We start from the raw sequence: 12,692 nt of genomic DNA, 5'->3' as shown, positions 1-12,692 counted from the left end.
ATATTCTTCCATTTATGTGTGTCTGTATGTATGTATGTTTGTATTTATGTATTTATTTATATTTTTAATTTTAGAAAAAGAGAGAGCATAAATGGGGGAGAGGGGCAGAGATACAGAGGGAGACAGAGGGACAGAATCTTAAGCAGTCTCGACACTCAGCGTGGAGCCCAATGCAGGGCTGGATCTCACAACCATGAGATCATGACCTGAGTAAAAATCAAGAGTTGGATGTTCAACCACCTGGGCCACCAAGGTACCCCTAGAATTATGTATTCTTTTCCTTTAAAGGTGCTCTAAAATTGTACATGATTCATATACTCACAAAAACTGAATTCTGTGTTCAAATCAATGTCACCTAAGGGCCATTTGGGTGGCTCATTTGGTTAGGTGTCCAATTCTTGATCTCGGCTCAGGTCATGGTCTCATGGTTCGTGAGATCGAGCTCCGTGTTGAGCTCTGTGCTGACAGCTCAGAGCCTGCTTGGGATTCTCTCTCTCTGTCCCTCCCCTTTCCTCTCTCTCTCAAAATAAATAAATAAATATTTTTAAAATGTCACCTAAGTACTCACGGAAAAAAATGTCAGCAAGTATTGAATTAAGAATCATACCTCTCTTTAAAGCCAAATCTAAGTAAATATAGTAGGACAGTCTTATTAGCCTCTTAACACAATCTGCAAAAATAAATTAGGAAAGTTAAGATCACAGATTTCTCCATTTCTCTGTGACTTGTTGACTTTTTTTTCTTTTGTTTAAAATTTATTTATTTATTATGACACAGAGAGCACCGGTGGGGATGAGACAGAGAGAGAGGGAGAGAGAGAGAGAGAGAGAGAGAGAGAGAGAGAGAGAATTCCAAGCAGGCTCCTCACTGTCAGTGCAGAGCCTGACACAGGGCTCCAACTCATGAACTGTGAGATCATGACTTGAGCCAACGACAAGAGTTGGGCTCTTAACCAACTGAGCCACACCCAGGCGCCCCTTGTTGACTTCTTTTAAGAGGCTGATTTACTGATACAGCAAAAAATTTACTGAACAGTAGAAAGAATCCAAGAAGAGGTGTGTCCAAAGAGTGTGCAAATCCATCCCAGCAGGAAAGGAAAATTCAACTTCTGAAATAGAGTAAGTGAGTGATAAGCACATTTAAAGAGAAGCAGGGAGTTCAGGACTTTTCAAGAGGGAAACATGACCACCAGCAAATGTGATTAGAAAAATCTTGAGAGGTGCCAATATTGGTTTATTCACCCCCACCTGTTACAGAAATGAGTTAAGGCACTTACAAGGACCTGCCAATACACAAGAAAGAAGACATTGAAAAGTGGAGCAAAATAAAAAGATAAGAAAAAGGATGTAATAAGGAGCCAGAAAATGGGACTAAAAGGCAACAATCCACAATGCCTCCCCCAACTTGTTCTAAGAGGGCCTCAAATGCAGCTCTTGGTGTCCAGATGAGGAGATAAATTTATTCAGACTGAGCCTTGGAGGATGCGTTGGGGTGTGGGCTGAATATAATTAAAGTGAAACAGCAGCAAACCTGAGAATGAGGGGTTTTGCAATGTTTTTCCCACATCAGCTGGAACGGAGACCCTCTCTCTGGCCCACAGATGAAGCCTTGGGGGATGTGACCACGCTCACAGGCATCTTACTCTGATTAGGTCTTGGCAGTTGTGCTGCAATGTAAGTTATACCTTTTAAAGTCCAATTCAGCAAAACCCTCAACACATGGGATGTCACAGAGCTTCCATAATTCAGCCATAAAAATAGAAAAATGACACCAGATAATTCAAGAGGGTGTACACAAAAAAACTATAAAAAGGACCGCATCTGACACAATGTAAATTGTGTATTGAACCTTGTATTGCTCTTTCAGAAACCTCTCCGATACTGTTTTAATATTTAATTGATAATGTTTGCTTTTTGCATCAAAGGATGTTGAACATAGGGGCACCTGGGTGGCTCAGTCAGTTAAGCGTCCGACTTCGGCTCAGGTCATGATCTCACGGTTCACGAGTTCAAGCCCCGCGACCGGCTCTGCGCTGACAGCTCAGGGCCTAGAGCCTGCTTTGGATTCCGTCTCCCTCTCTCTCTGCCCCTCCCCTGCTAGCACTCTGTCTGTCTGTCTGTCTCTCTCTCTCTCTCTCTCTCAAAAATGAATAAACATTAAAAAAAGAAGCTGTTGGACATAAAGAAAAAACTATAATTATCAGTATAATTTTATGCTCATGTTACTGCTATAAATGATAATAATCATGTAATTATGATGATAATACATTCCACTCTGGATCTTTCAGAATTATTGGAGCACGATGTCCAAGCGTTTTCTCTAAAACTCCTGCTGTTAATATACCAAATGCTAAGTAACAAGAATCTATTACTAATTATTATTTATATCACTAGCACTGATATCCTAAATGATACAAAGATGGGATTTGTTTGTTTATTACAAGAGCAATAGTTATTAAAGAATCCTCTGGAAATACTTAAAGATCCTAATGTACAACCAAGGCTGAAAACCTTTGGGTGCCTCCCATCAGCCTGCCCCTCATCAGCTCCCTGAATGTTGTGGACACACCCTTAATCTCTGAACAGGAGGCCATGGATGACACCTGCTGGCTCACAACAAAAGACACTGGTGCTGCGGCAGATGACCGCTGTCAATCCTGTATTTACATAATGCTTTTCAAGGAGTTTGAACATCCTCACATATATTTTATTTTGATTCTCTTGCTCATCCTCACCTACATTTTTATATGACAGGGAACTGTGTATACTGTGACACAGACAACTGACTAGTCAGAGGCAGATTTTTTTTTTAAAAAATAAAAAAACAAAAACAAGAAAAAGAGGTCTCTTTGCTTAGCCATTTTTAATCCAGAGAATAACTTTGATTAATGTTAATTATAGAAAAGCTATTCGTAACACGATCTGATATTCCTCAACGTGAGGGAACCCCTGTGGCTCCGGGTACAGTTGACCTATGGAAATACCAAGCAGTTTCTCATGAGGCTGGCGAACCAAAAAGTTTGGAGAAGGGGAGGAATGGGGCACAGACTTCATAACTGACTTGCCTCTCTTGCCTCTGTACATATAGATTTAAGTGGGCACATCACGCCCAAACTTGAGCTCACATGGGATGGGAACATGTCTGGCCATGTCTGGAGAGCTGGTGTGGGAGTGGGTAAGGGTAATTACAATAGTGCTAAAGAACCTTTGGGGAAAGCTAATCATCCTAAAGGAGAGCCCACAGGATGGGCCAAACATCAGAAGGGAGCAGGATTTTGAAAGCTGTGGGGTCTATTACTTGTGTCATTCTCCCAAGGATGAAGGAGCTGGGTAAAACCTAGGAGGCATTTCATGTAAACCTCTGTGAGATGAGAGCAGAAGAGAACACAGCTCTGTGGCTTATAAAATCCAGTGCAGGGGCACCTGGGTGGCTTAGTGGGTTAAGTGTCTCTCTCTGTTGTTGTTGTTTTAACGTTTATTATTTTTGAGAGAGACAGACAGCAAGCAGGGGAGGGGCAGAGAGAGAGAGGGAGACACATAATCCAAAGCAGGCTCCACGCTCTGAGCTGTCAGCACAAAGCCTGACATGGGGCTCCAACTCACAAGCTGTGAGACCATGACCTGAGCTGAAGTTGGACGCTCAACTGACTAAGCCACCCAGACGCCCCTAAGCATCTAACTCTTAGAGCATTTTTTAAAAGTTTATTAGTATTAGTATTTTGAGATGGGGGTGCAGAGAGAGGGTCCCAAGGAGGCTTCGAGGTGTGAGCACAGAGCCAACACAGGGCTTGAACTGAGGAACTGGGAGATCATGACCTGAGCCAAAATCAAGAATTGGATGTTTAACCAAGTGCCACCCAGGTGCCTACTTAAGCGTCTGACTCTTGATCTCAGCTCAGGCCCTGATCTCAGGTTTATGAGTTCAAGCCTCCCCCTGGGCTCTGCACTGGCTATGAAGCCTACTTACAATTACAAAAATAAAATAATGAGCGCCTGGGTGGCTCAGTCGGTTGAGCGTCCAACTTCGGCTCAGGTCATGATCTCACAGTTCGTGAGTTTGAGCCCCGTGTCGGGCTCTGTGCTGACAGCTCAGAGCCTGGAGCCTGCTTCGGATTCTATGTCTCCCTCTCTCTCTGCTCCTCCCCGGCTCATGCTCTGTCTGTCTCTCCTTTAAAAATAAATAAAAACATTTAAAACTAACTAAATAAAATAAAACAAAACCCAGTGCATTCCCATGGAGGATATGACTGAAGCTTGCCATAGCACAAAACACAACAGACTGGCACAGAGAAGAGGCAGGAGATGGTAGCAGACCCTGGTATCAGACCATCCAAGCTGGACACCAAAGTTAGCAACCACAAAGAAAGGGGTTAACAGATTTAGCTACTTAAAATTTAGAAAACTTCTTAAAAAAACAAAGAAACAAAATCGAAAGATAAGTGAAAAACTGAAAACAATGTCTATATCATATCCAATCAAGCAAAGATTAATACCATTTTTAAAGGCTATTCTAATTCAATAAGGAGATACTTACCACCATCACCACTTCCCCCAAAAGAAAAGAACATAAACAGGTCATTCACCAAAGGAGAAGTATAGCAAATAGGTGTATTTTTTAAAGGTACAACCACACTAGAAATCAAAAATAGATAGTTATCTTAGACTAAAAACCTTCAGGTTTAAAATGTATTTTACTGTAGTCTTACCAATAATCTCTACATTTGGGTGTGTATTTGGGTTTTGGAATCAGCCTGGATTAAAATCCCAGTTCTGTAGTTCTGTTACACACTAACTGTGGGATACTGGGTAAGTTATTTGGCCTGTATAAGTGTCAGTACTCTTACTTGCAAAACAGAGATAACATTATCTACATCACAGTAATGTTGGAAGAAGTGAATGAAATCATACCTAGCACATACTAAGAATTTACTAAATGTTTGCTATTTTATAAGTATCTATTCTGATATATTTGGTAACAGTGAGACTATCTGGCTAATCAGAAACCTGGATCATCTTTCTTCTTAAAGCTTTGTGAGTTACTCTAAGATTTCAAGACCATGTATACACACACACACACACACACACACACACAGGAAAGAGATAATGGACAATCGTTATTAAAGATTGAAATACTAGTGCCAAAATAATAGGAGTTAACAATTATTTATGTCTTGATATTTAAAAAGCCACTTCAAAGGGTAACGTAATTCTTGGCTGTTAGCAGAAACACTTTATGTATGTTTTTAAATCATACTAACATCAGGGGTAAAAGACATAACTTAAAATTTACGTAATGTAAATTCAGAAATTTTTTTAAGCAAAGGATACTTTTAAATCATGAATCAAATTATTTTATCATTTTAGAACTTATATTTGATATTTGATAATGTTGAAAAGGTTAATTAGTAACTTCTTTCCTTTTGGCAGCTAGTAAAATGCAAATGATAATAAATTAGATTTCTCAAAATATATATATGATATATGTATATAGAGTTCTGTACTAGTGATTCAAATAAAAAATAAAACTATCTGGTCAAGTAATTGTGCCAATAGACTTAAGATACTGATAATGATTTCCAGGAAAACATTTTACAAATATACTTCTTAACAGAAAAATTCTCAGTATGACATGTAATTGTAACAACAAAAGTCACCTTAAGCTCCCAACCCGGAGATAGGAAGCCTTTTGAATTTGGACTGGTAGTCACTCTCTCACAGGATGGAACAATAATGGAGGGCATACACAGAAGGAAATCAATGGAGGAGGGATTTGAGAGAGAGAGAAAGCACTACATTCATGTATGTTTAAAGTAACCCTTTAATGAAACAGTATGCTTCGGTTTTATATCACAGGAAATAAAGGGAAAGAATCAAAAGGCGAATGGAAAGAATTGGGGGAGTAAGTGAAGGGAGAGAAAAACTGATCAAGGCACATGAATGTAGAAACACAAAAGAAAAAGAAAAAGAGTTGAAGGCAGAAGGACACGTACAAACAAGGTATGACTCTCAAAAAAAAGAAAAAATAGGAGAACAGAGATTAGCACTAGGATATACGCATAGCACAAAAACAACCACAGAAAACAAACATACAAAAGAAAAGAAAAAAGAGAAAGAGAGAAAAAGAGAGAGACATAACACAGAAACACATTTTAAAGAAGTAATATCCTTGTCTTGTAACCTTTCTTGAATGAAGCTGTTAAAGATGACCAGAAGTGTAGCGTTTTTGTAAGTATAGCCATATGCGGAGCCATGACATCTTCTACTGGTCCCCACAGGCTGGGTGACATTAATCTAATGGTTATTCTCGTCCAAAGGTTAAAAGTTGTCCACTTCCATGCATGACAATTAATATTTTATCTTCTGCTGCATCTCCTAAAAAAGAACGCTAGAAATAATAAATAATACATCCTCTTCAATTTTTTGACATTTCACTTATAGAAAAACCATGAACTGTATTCCCCCTTTATACTGACAGAGAGGCATTCCAAAACTGGCACATATTTTGGTTTACATAAATCAGTCTTGCAACTGTAATTTTAACTGGAAATTGGCAAAATCTCTTATTTCTTGTATATTGTAATGAGTGAATTTTTTTACAACCTGAATTTTTTTTAATTTTTTTTTTTTAATTTTTTTTTTTTTGAGAGAGACAGAGGGCAAGTAGGGGAAGGGCAGAGAGGGAGACACAGAACCTGAAGCAGGCTCCAGGCTCCCAGCTGACAGCACAGAGCCCAACACGGGGCTCCAACTCACAAATCATGAGATTATGACCTGAGCTGAAGTCGGCCTCTCAACCAACTGAGGCACTCAGGCACCCCTATAACCTGAATTTCTAAAAGGTGCCACCATGGGGTAATGAAAAGAGGATGTTAATGTACTGCATTCCTATAAAATATTTGAAAATTTTCATACAATCCTAAAAACTTACTTTCTTCCATTTTTAGCATAATAAATAAATCATATAAAAATTCTGTAGTTTACTTTATATATAAAACAATCATATTTGAGTCTTACCGGGCGTGGAGTAGCAAAGTTTTCAGTTCCTTTCCGTTTCTTTCCTTTGCAGAAATAACGTGGAGAAACCATCTATATAACCCTCTAGTTATAAATCAAATCCAAGATATTGTTGGACAATGAGATGCTTTATTAAATTTGATACAGTTACTATATAAGAATTCTGTGAAAAGAATGGGGTATCAAATTACTTTGGATCTAGGCCTCTGCATTATAAAGTCTGTCCCCAAAAGATGTCCTCTCACTATATCTGATGGCTGCAAGCATACAGATGACCAAAAAGCAGCAATATTTTTCCCACCTAGGTTTCAACTGACTTGCCCTGGGTGTTACAAATCCTCCTAGCACAATAAGAAAAAAATCCCAATCCCCAGTCTACATATCATCTCCAAGCAGGTGAGATGGATGAAGCACCGGGCCAGCCCTACATTTGTGCTTGGCCTGAGGTCCACACAGGATCAGCCTTGGGAAAGCCATCTTCCCCTCAACCAGACAACTCTACTTGAACTATTCCGAGACTCCTTGGAGGGGTGAAACTTCTGGAAAAAAGAAAGAGGGCAAGAGAGAGAGAAAAGGTTTGAATATTGAAAGGAGTATACAAATGATCAAATTCAGCTGCACCAGTGCTGAGGCAAAGGATGAAGTTGGAAAACAAGCAGCTTTGCAAAATGCTCTCTGGTATGACAAGAACTGACCAGAGTGCCATTTTCCCTGACATATCATTGGTGAAGACCACCCATTTTCTTACCAGGCAAGGGCGTCTCTACAATGAGGTGCTTGTGGTTGGTAAACAGTTCAGTGGAGTCTTGCTCTATTGATCTTTCTTCTAAGTCTGATTCTGGGATGGTAGTACAGCCACCTACTTGGAAAAATACAGACAGTATGTTAAGCAATATGCAGGAAAATCTGCCTTTCCACACGGCAACCACAGCTTGCTGCAGCTTAAGAACGTGCCAATCATAAAGATAACAAATGATGTGACAATAATCTTCAGGAGCAGACCAAACAGAATAATCTTAAATGTCTCTCTTTTTGGTAAAAATACAAGGGATGAGTTATTGCCCCCAAAGACATATTATGCCAATATCACTTAGCAACAGCAACAATGGTGTTGCCTTTAAATTTATTTTTTTTTAAATCAGAAAGGACAAAACCTATTGCATATGTGATATCATAATATAATGGCGCCCCAGCAGGAATTCTCTTTAATACCACAGCATCAGAAATATAAAAAACAAAGCACATTGACCACGAGGGAATAAAACCTTTCTTGAGCAAAGAGGAAGGGTGCTGGTATTCTGAGACGGTGATTGTGGTGGTATTTCTCTGGAATTTGAGTCTATCCCTGCATCCCAGCACTTCACAGCACAGACACAAACACTTCATAATTCAGCAGCAAAGCCATAAGCTGCACTGTGGAAGCTTTCAATTCCAAGGCAATTCCACAGTGACTTGAGGATGAGCCAGCACCACTGCACTTCTGAAATATTGGGTATAAGTCGTTTGATTTTATTCACCAAAATCTTGTAGGGGAAACTCATGTGAGAATTTCTTGACTATATCTGCAACTTGATTTGACTAATTTGCCATCATTTCCTGGAAAGGTACTGACATGCTGTATACTATACATATTTTTTTCCAAAGCCATTCTTCTTGTTAATGAAGTGTGAATTTTTTTTTCCTTTTCTGAGGCTTCTCACGCAAAGTCCAAAGCCTCTGTACTCAAATTTGGCTTTATGTAGGAGGGGGTTTATAAGGAAAAAGAGGGTATCTCAGCACTGATTTGCAAACCACATCCTTCAAATGAAGAGGAAGTGGCATGAAGTTCTCCAAGTCTGAAGGAGAACACACCTTACCATTCATCTCTCTGCATCAACTCTGAAAAAGAAACCGATGCCCAGGGAAACTTGAAAGAAAAGCATCTCCACAGTCATAAAATAAGAATCAGAGGTAACCTCAGAGGTTCCCCAGCAGGAAATGTTAGAATTCTTCATCAGTGCAATGGAACTTGCCCGGCTATATCTGAAAATGGCATGGGCCCCATCCAGAAGGAGGGCCAGACTTATTTTTAATCTCTTTCCAAAGTCTGTAGATCATGGTAACAATAACTACCATTATTAAGTACTTTCTAAGTGCTAGAAACTCTGTCCATATTATCTCATTTAGTTCCTAGAAACTATGAAATAGATACTATTATTCTCATCTTACACATCAGAAAACTGAGATCTCACGAGATGCAGTAACTTGCCAAGGTCATACAGCTCCTAAGGAGTAAGACCGAACTCACACCTAAGTTGACGACTCCTAAAGCCCATGTTATCTAACCACTTACTTTATGACTCTCAGTTGCAGCATTAGCCAAAGAGATACTGTGGCTGCAGGTCTCAGGTGTCAGTGAGGCTTTATCCCACATGGCAATCCACTGAGTGTGGCTGCCAGGAGTGCTGTTTAGAGTATTGTGAGGCCAGGGCAGGCCCCAAGCTGCTGGGACCTTGAAGAAGACCAAGAAATACCATCCTTCTTCGCCTCTTGGCCCCTCATCCAATTGAGGGGGAAAAAAAGGGTATGTAGGGTGAGGGAGAAATACTTCTCTAAGACTAATGATAGGGAAGAACAGAAAGAAGGATGTGCTCCCTGCAGAACAGAACCTGATCTTAAGAAAAAAGGACCTAGGGGCGCCTGGGTGGCGCAGTCGGTTAAGCGTCCGACTTCAGCCAGGTCACGATCTCGCGGTCTGTGAGTTCGAGCCCCGCGTCAGGCTCTGGGCTGATGGCTCGGAGCCTGGAGCCTGTTTCCGATTCTGTGTCTCCCTCTCTCTCTCTGCCCCTCCCCCGTTCATGCTCTGTCTCTCTCTGTCCCAAAAATAAATAAAAAACGTTGAAAAAAAAAAAAGAAAAGAAAAAAGGACCAAGAATGATTTGGTTTCTCATTGTAAAGTCAAAAATCAGGTTAAGGCATCTCTGGGGCAGTGGGAGGGAGGAAGTAGGGTGAGGCCAGGAATGTTCTACTCATGTAGCTATCCTCACACACAAGGAAACTTCAGGCATGGGGAAGAAGTGTACCCAGCTAACAGATGGGAAGAGCGCAGTGATCGGTTAGTGGTATCTGCCATGTTTGTGGAGAGAGGTAGGGCTCCACTGATTAATTAGTGTCCACCTTTTATTCTAGCTGACTCAATATTGAGGCAAGACAGACGATAAAGACCTCCCAAATCCCACTGCAGGGCTGACTAGTCACTTGCCCTGGGAATCCCATCCCCCCTTTTTGGAGATGCCACCATGCAGCCATACTGACCAACCATATGCCCAGAGTTTCTGCCCTCCCAGCTTGGAAGAAACAATAAGGTATGGGATCTGGAATTTTGACCAATGGGAAACGGGAGAAGGGAAAAAGAGGGAAGAAAATTCCCCTCCTGCTTCTCCTGGGTAGACTCTAAACTATTATTTCACTTTTGTCAACCCCTAGAAAAGTGCCTCCCTGTGCAGGGTAGATGTACCTGCTGGGTCTCTTCCCTTTGTTTTACATCACATATTTCCTTGATCCCCTTGCCTTTTTCCTCATCCCTGAGTTTGCCAAATAAACCATCATTTTAATCCTTGCCTCGGGCTATGATTTATTGTAAAAATCATTGATACTGGAAGTAGTTCTAAAAAGCTGGCCTTCAACATAGAATTTTGAGGTTAGAATGCCCATCTATGTGAAAGAAATAGGGGCTCTGTGACTGGAGATAAACAGGATAGGAATAACCCTGTTACGTAATTATGTAAGTTTTCATCCATGGCTAACTAGAATGAAGTGCATGTAGAGGTCAAGAATGACAGATCAAATAGCTGTGGAGTGGAAATATTTATAATTATAAGCATGCCAGAATAGTGTGGCTGCTTCTGATGACTAGATATCCCAGAAAAATAGAAAATGGCAAAGTTTGGGGGAGCTCATAGGCAATGAAAGGCACATCCGGAAAGTCAGAAGCCTACTTTGGCCTTGCTAATTTAAGTGAGATCATTGGACCCACAGCACTGGATATCACCAAGGAGCCTTTTAGAAATGCAGAATCTTAGGCCTCACCTCGCAGTTACCGAATTTGAATCTGCTAAGAAGGACAGATGAATATATCTGATGAGATTTTCATTAGGAAAAAAAAAATATTTGTTTGTTAAAAACTTAAGAGTAAGCAGTAAAATAACAGAAATAAAGTATAAAACTTCCAGACTAACAGAGACCCTCTGAAGCCTATCCGTGGAAGTGGAGCCTGGTTTCCACAGACACTAGATGAAGTGCCCTTGGCTTAGAGCCTGTCCCATCAAAGGATAAGGGAAAGAAAAACCACAGCTGGATGAAATCATCCAAACACACATGGTGTGTGCAACACATAAGAGCCAACAGGCAAAAGCAAGTGAGAGCCGGGGATCTCCTGATCGGGAAATCATAGTCCTATGGACCTAGTGTGTGCTGGGCAATTGGCTATGAATTTTCAATGCATTAGCTCACACAATCCTCAGACAACCCTATCAAGAAGGGTTTATTGGCCCCATTTTATAATTATAAATGTATTGATATTAATTTGTGTTTTTCCTCAGCTTTCCCTCCCCTGTTCCTCTTTCCACAAAGTTTCCGCAGGCCATTTTGTGCTTCCCTGCTTCAGAAATTTGTACTGGGGCCAAATCAAAAGTCCACTGAAGATACTTTCTTTTCTAGCCTTGGTCTTCCATGACCTGAGCTCACTGAAGATATGAAAGTGCCTCTGGGGAAAGATTTTCTCTAGTAATTCAGAAGATTAAAGAGACCCAGGCTGGACGACCCCAAGGGAGCAAGGTATCAAGGGATGGAGTCATCGACACAAGGAGGGCTGGGCATCAGGAGCCCCAAACTCAGCAAGGACTCCCTTATGCACCAGGCCTCTGCTGTGGGGTTAGGCAATGAGGCTGTTGACAGTACTGCGGCCTCGTTTTCTGAGTCCCATATGGAGATAGGAGCCAAGGAAGGTGGGGTGGGCAATAATAACTGAGACTAAATTTCCCACCTTCCTGCTAGGAAAGAAAATAAAATAAAACTTTTGACATTTTTTGCATCCCTCACTTAGCTTTGCAAGACTAAGTGTCAGGCCTGCTAGAAAGTCTCAATTAATTAAATGTAAACCTAGAGATTACATCATTTGCCAAAGGTCACACAGCAAGTCTACATGAGCTGTAGTCTAGCTCTTTCCATTGCAGCCATGCTTCTCAAAAGGACCAGTTTTTAAAATCTCCAACCTAAACAAACTACTAAAGTACTTTTCTAAAAGGTGATAACAATAAAAGGAATTACTAGAAAAACGAAATGCATAAAAAAGCAACCCTCGTCCATTAGTAGTAGATTCAATCTTTGAAAAGTACTCTGTCAGTTGCTACAAGTTTCTAAACACTTACTCTAGATTTTAGGTAACAAAACATCTGCAGGCAGATGCCAGTCTTCTGGCCACAAGTTACGATCTACCTTAATTAATATGATATACAGAATTAGAGAAATAATAATTCAGCAAACTCCTAATTATCTAAAGTTCAGATAGCCAGAAAACTCATTTTGGCAACAGGGGCTTATCACAACTTATGTATCTCTGTTTTCCTCAAATATCTGGCTGGCAGTTCTCTCAATGCACAGTGTCCAGGGCAGTCCCCTTCTCCCTGCCAGTGGAGGGTG

The 12,692-nt window shown here is 40.6% G+C and overlaps 1 protein-coding gene across 5 annotated transcripts in view; it reads right to left on the bottom strand.

Annotated features, from left to right (window-relative positions):
- Nucleotides 1-7,122: 7,122 nt before the first annotated feature.
- BBS9 (Bardet-Biedl syndrome 9) overlaps nucleotides 7,123-12,692 on the bottom strand; it is a 441,850-nt gene continuing 436,280 nt past the window's right edge. For 3 of the 5 annotated variants that reach the window (XM_078440712.2, XM_078440700.2, XM_078440705.2), the window contains 2 exons: nucleotides 7,762-7,875; nucleotides 7,123-7,552 (listed from right to left, as the gene is read on the bottom strand). In XM_078440712.2, coding sequence (XP_078296838.2) covers nucleotides 7,521-7,552; nucleotides 7,762-7,875 — 146 coding nt within the window. In that variant the 3' untranslated portion in view covers nucleotides 7,123-7,520. The remainder of the gene's footprint in view (nucleotides 7,553-7,761; nucleotides 7,876-12,692) is intronic. The other 2 variants (XM_078440701.2, XM_078440707.2) reach the window with 1 other exon arrangement.

The sequence above is a fragment of the Panthera onca genome, chromosome A2 (assembly GCF_046562875.1).
Source record: "Panthera onca isolate mPanOnc1 chromosome A2, mPanOnc1 haplotype 2, whole genome shotgun sequence".
Classification (NCBI taxonomy): Eukaryota; Metazoa; Chordata; class Mammalia; order Carnivora; family Felidae; genus Panthera; species Panthera onca.
Note: the sequence above shows the minus strand (reverse complement) of the source record. Positions and strands in the feature narration are given on the sequence as shown.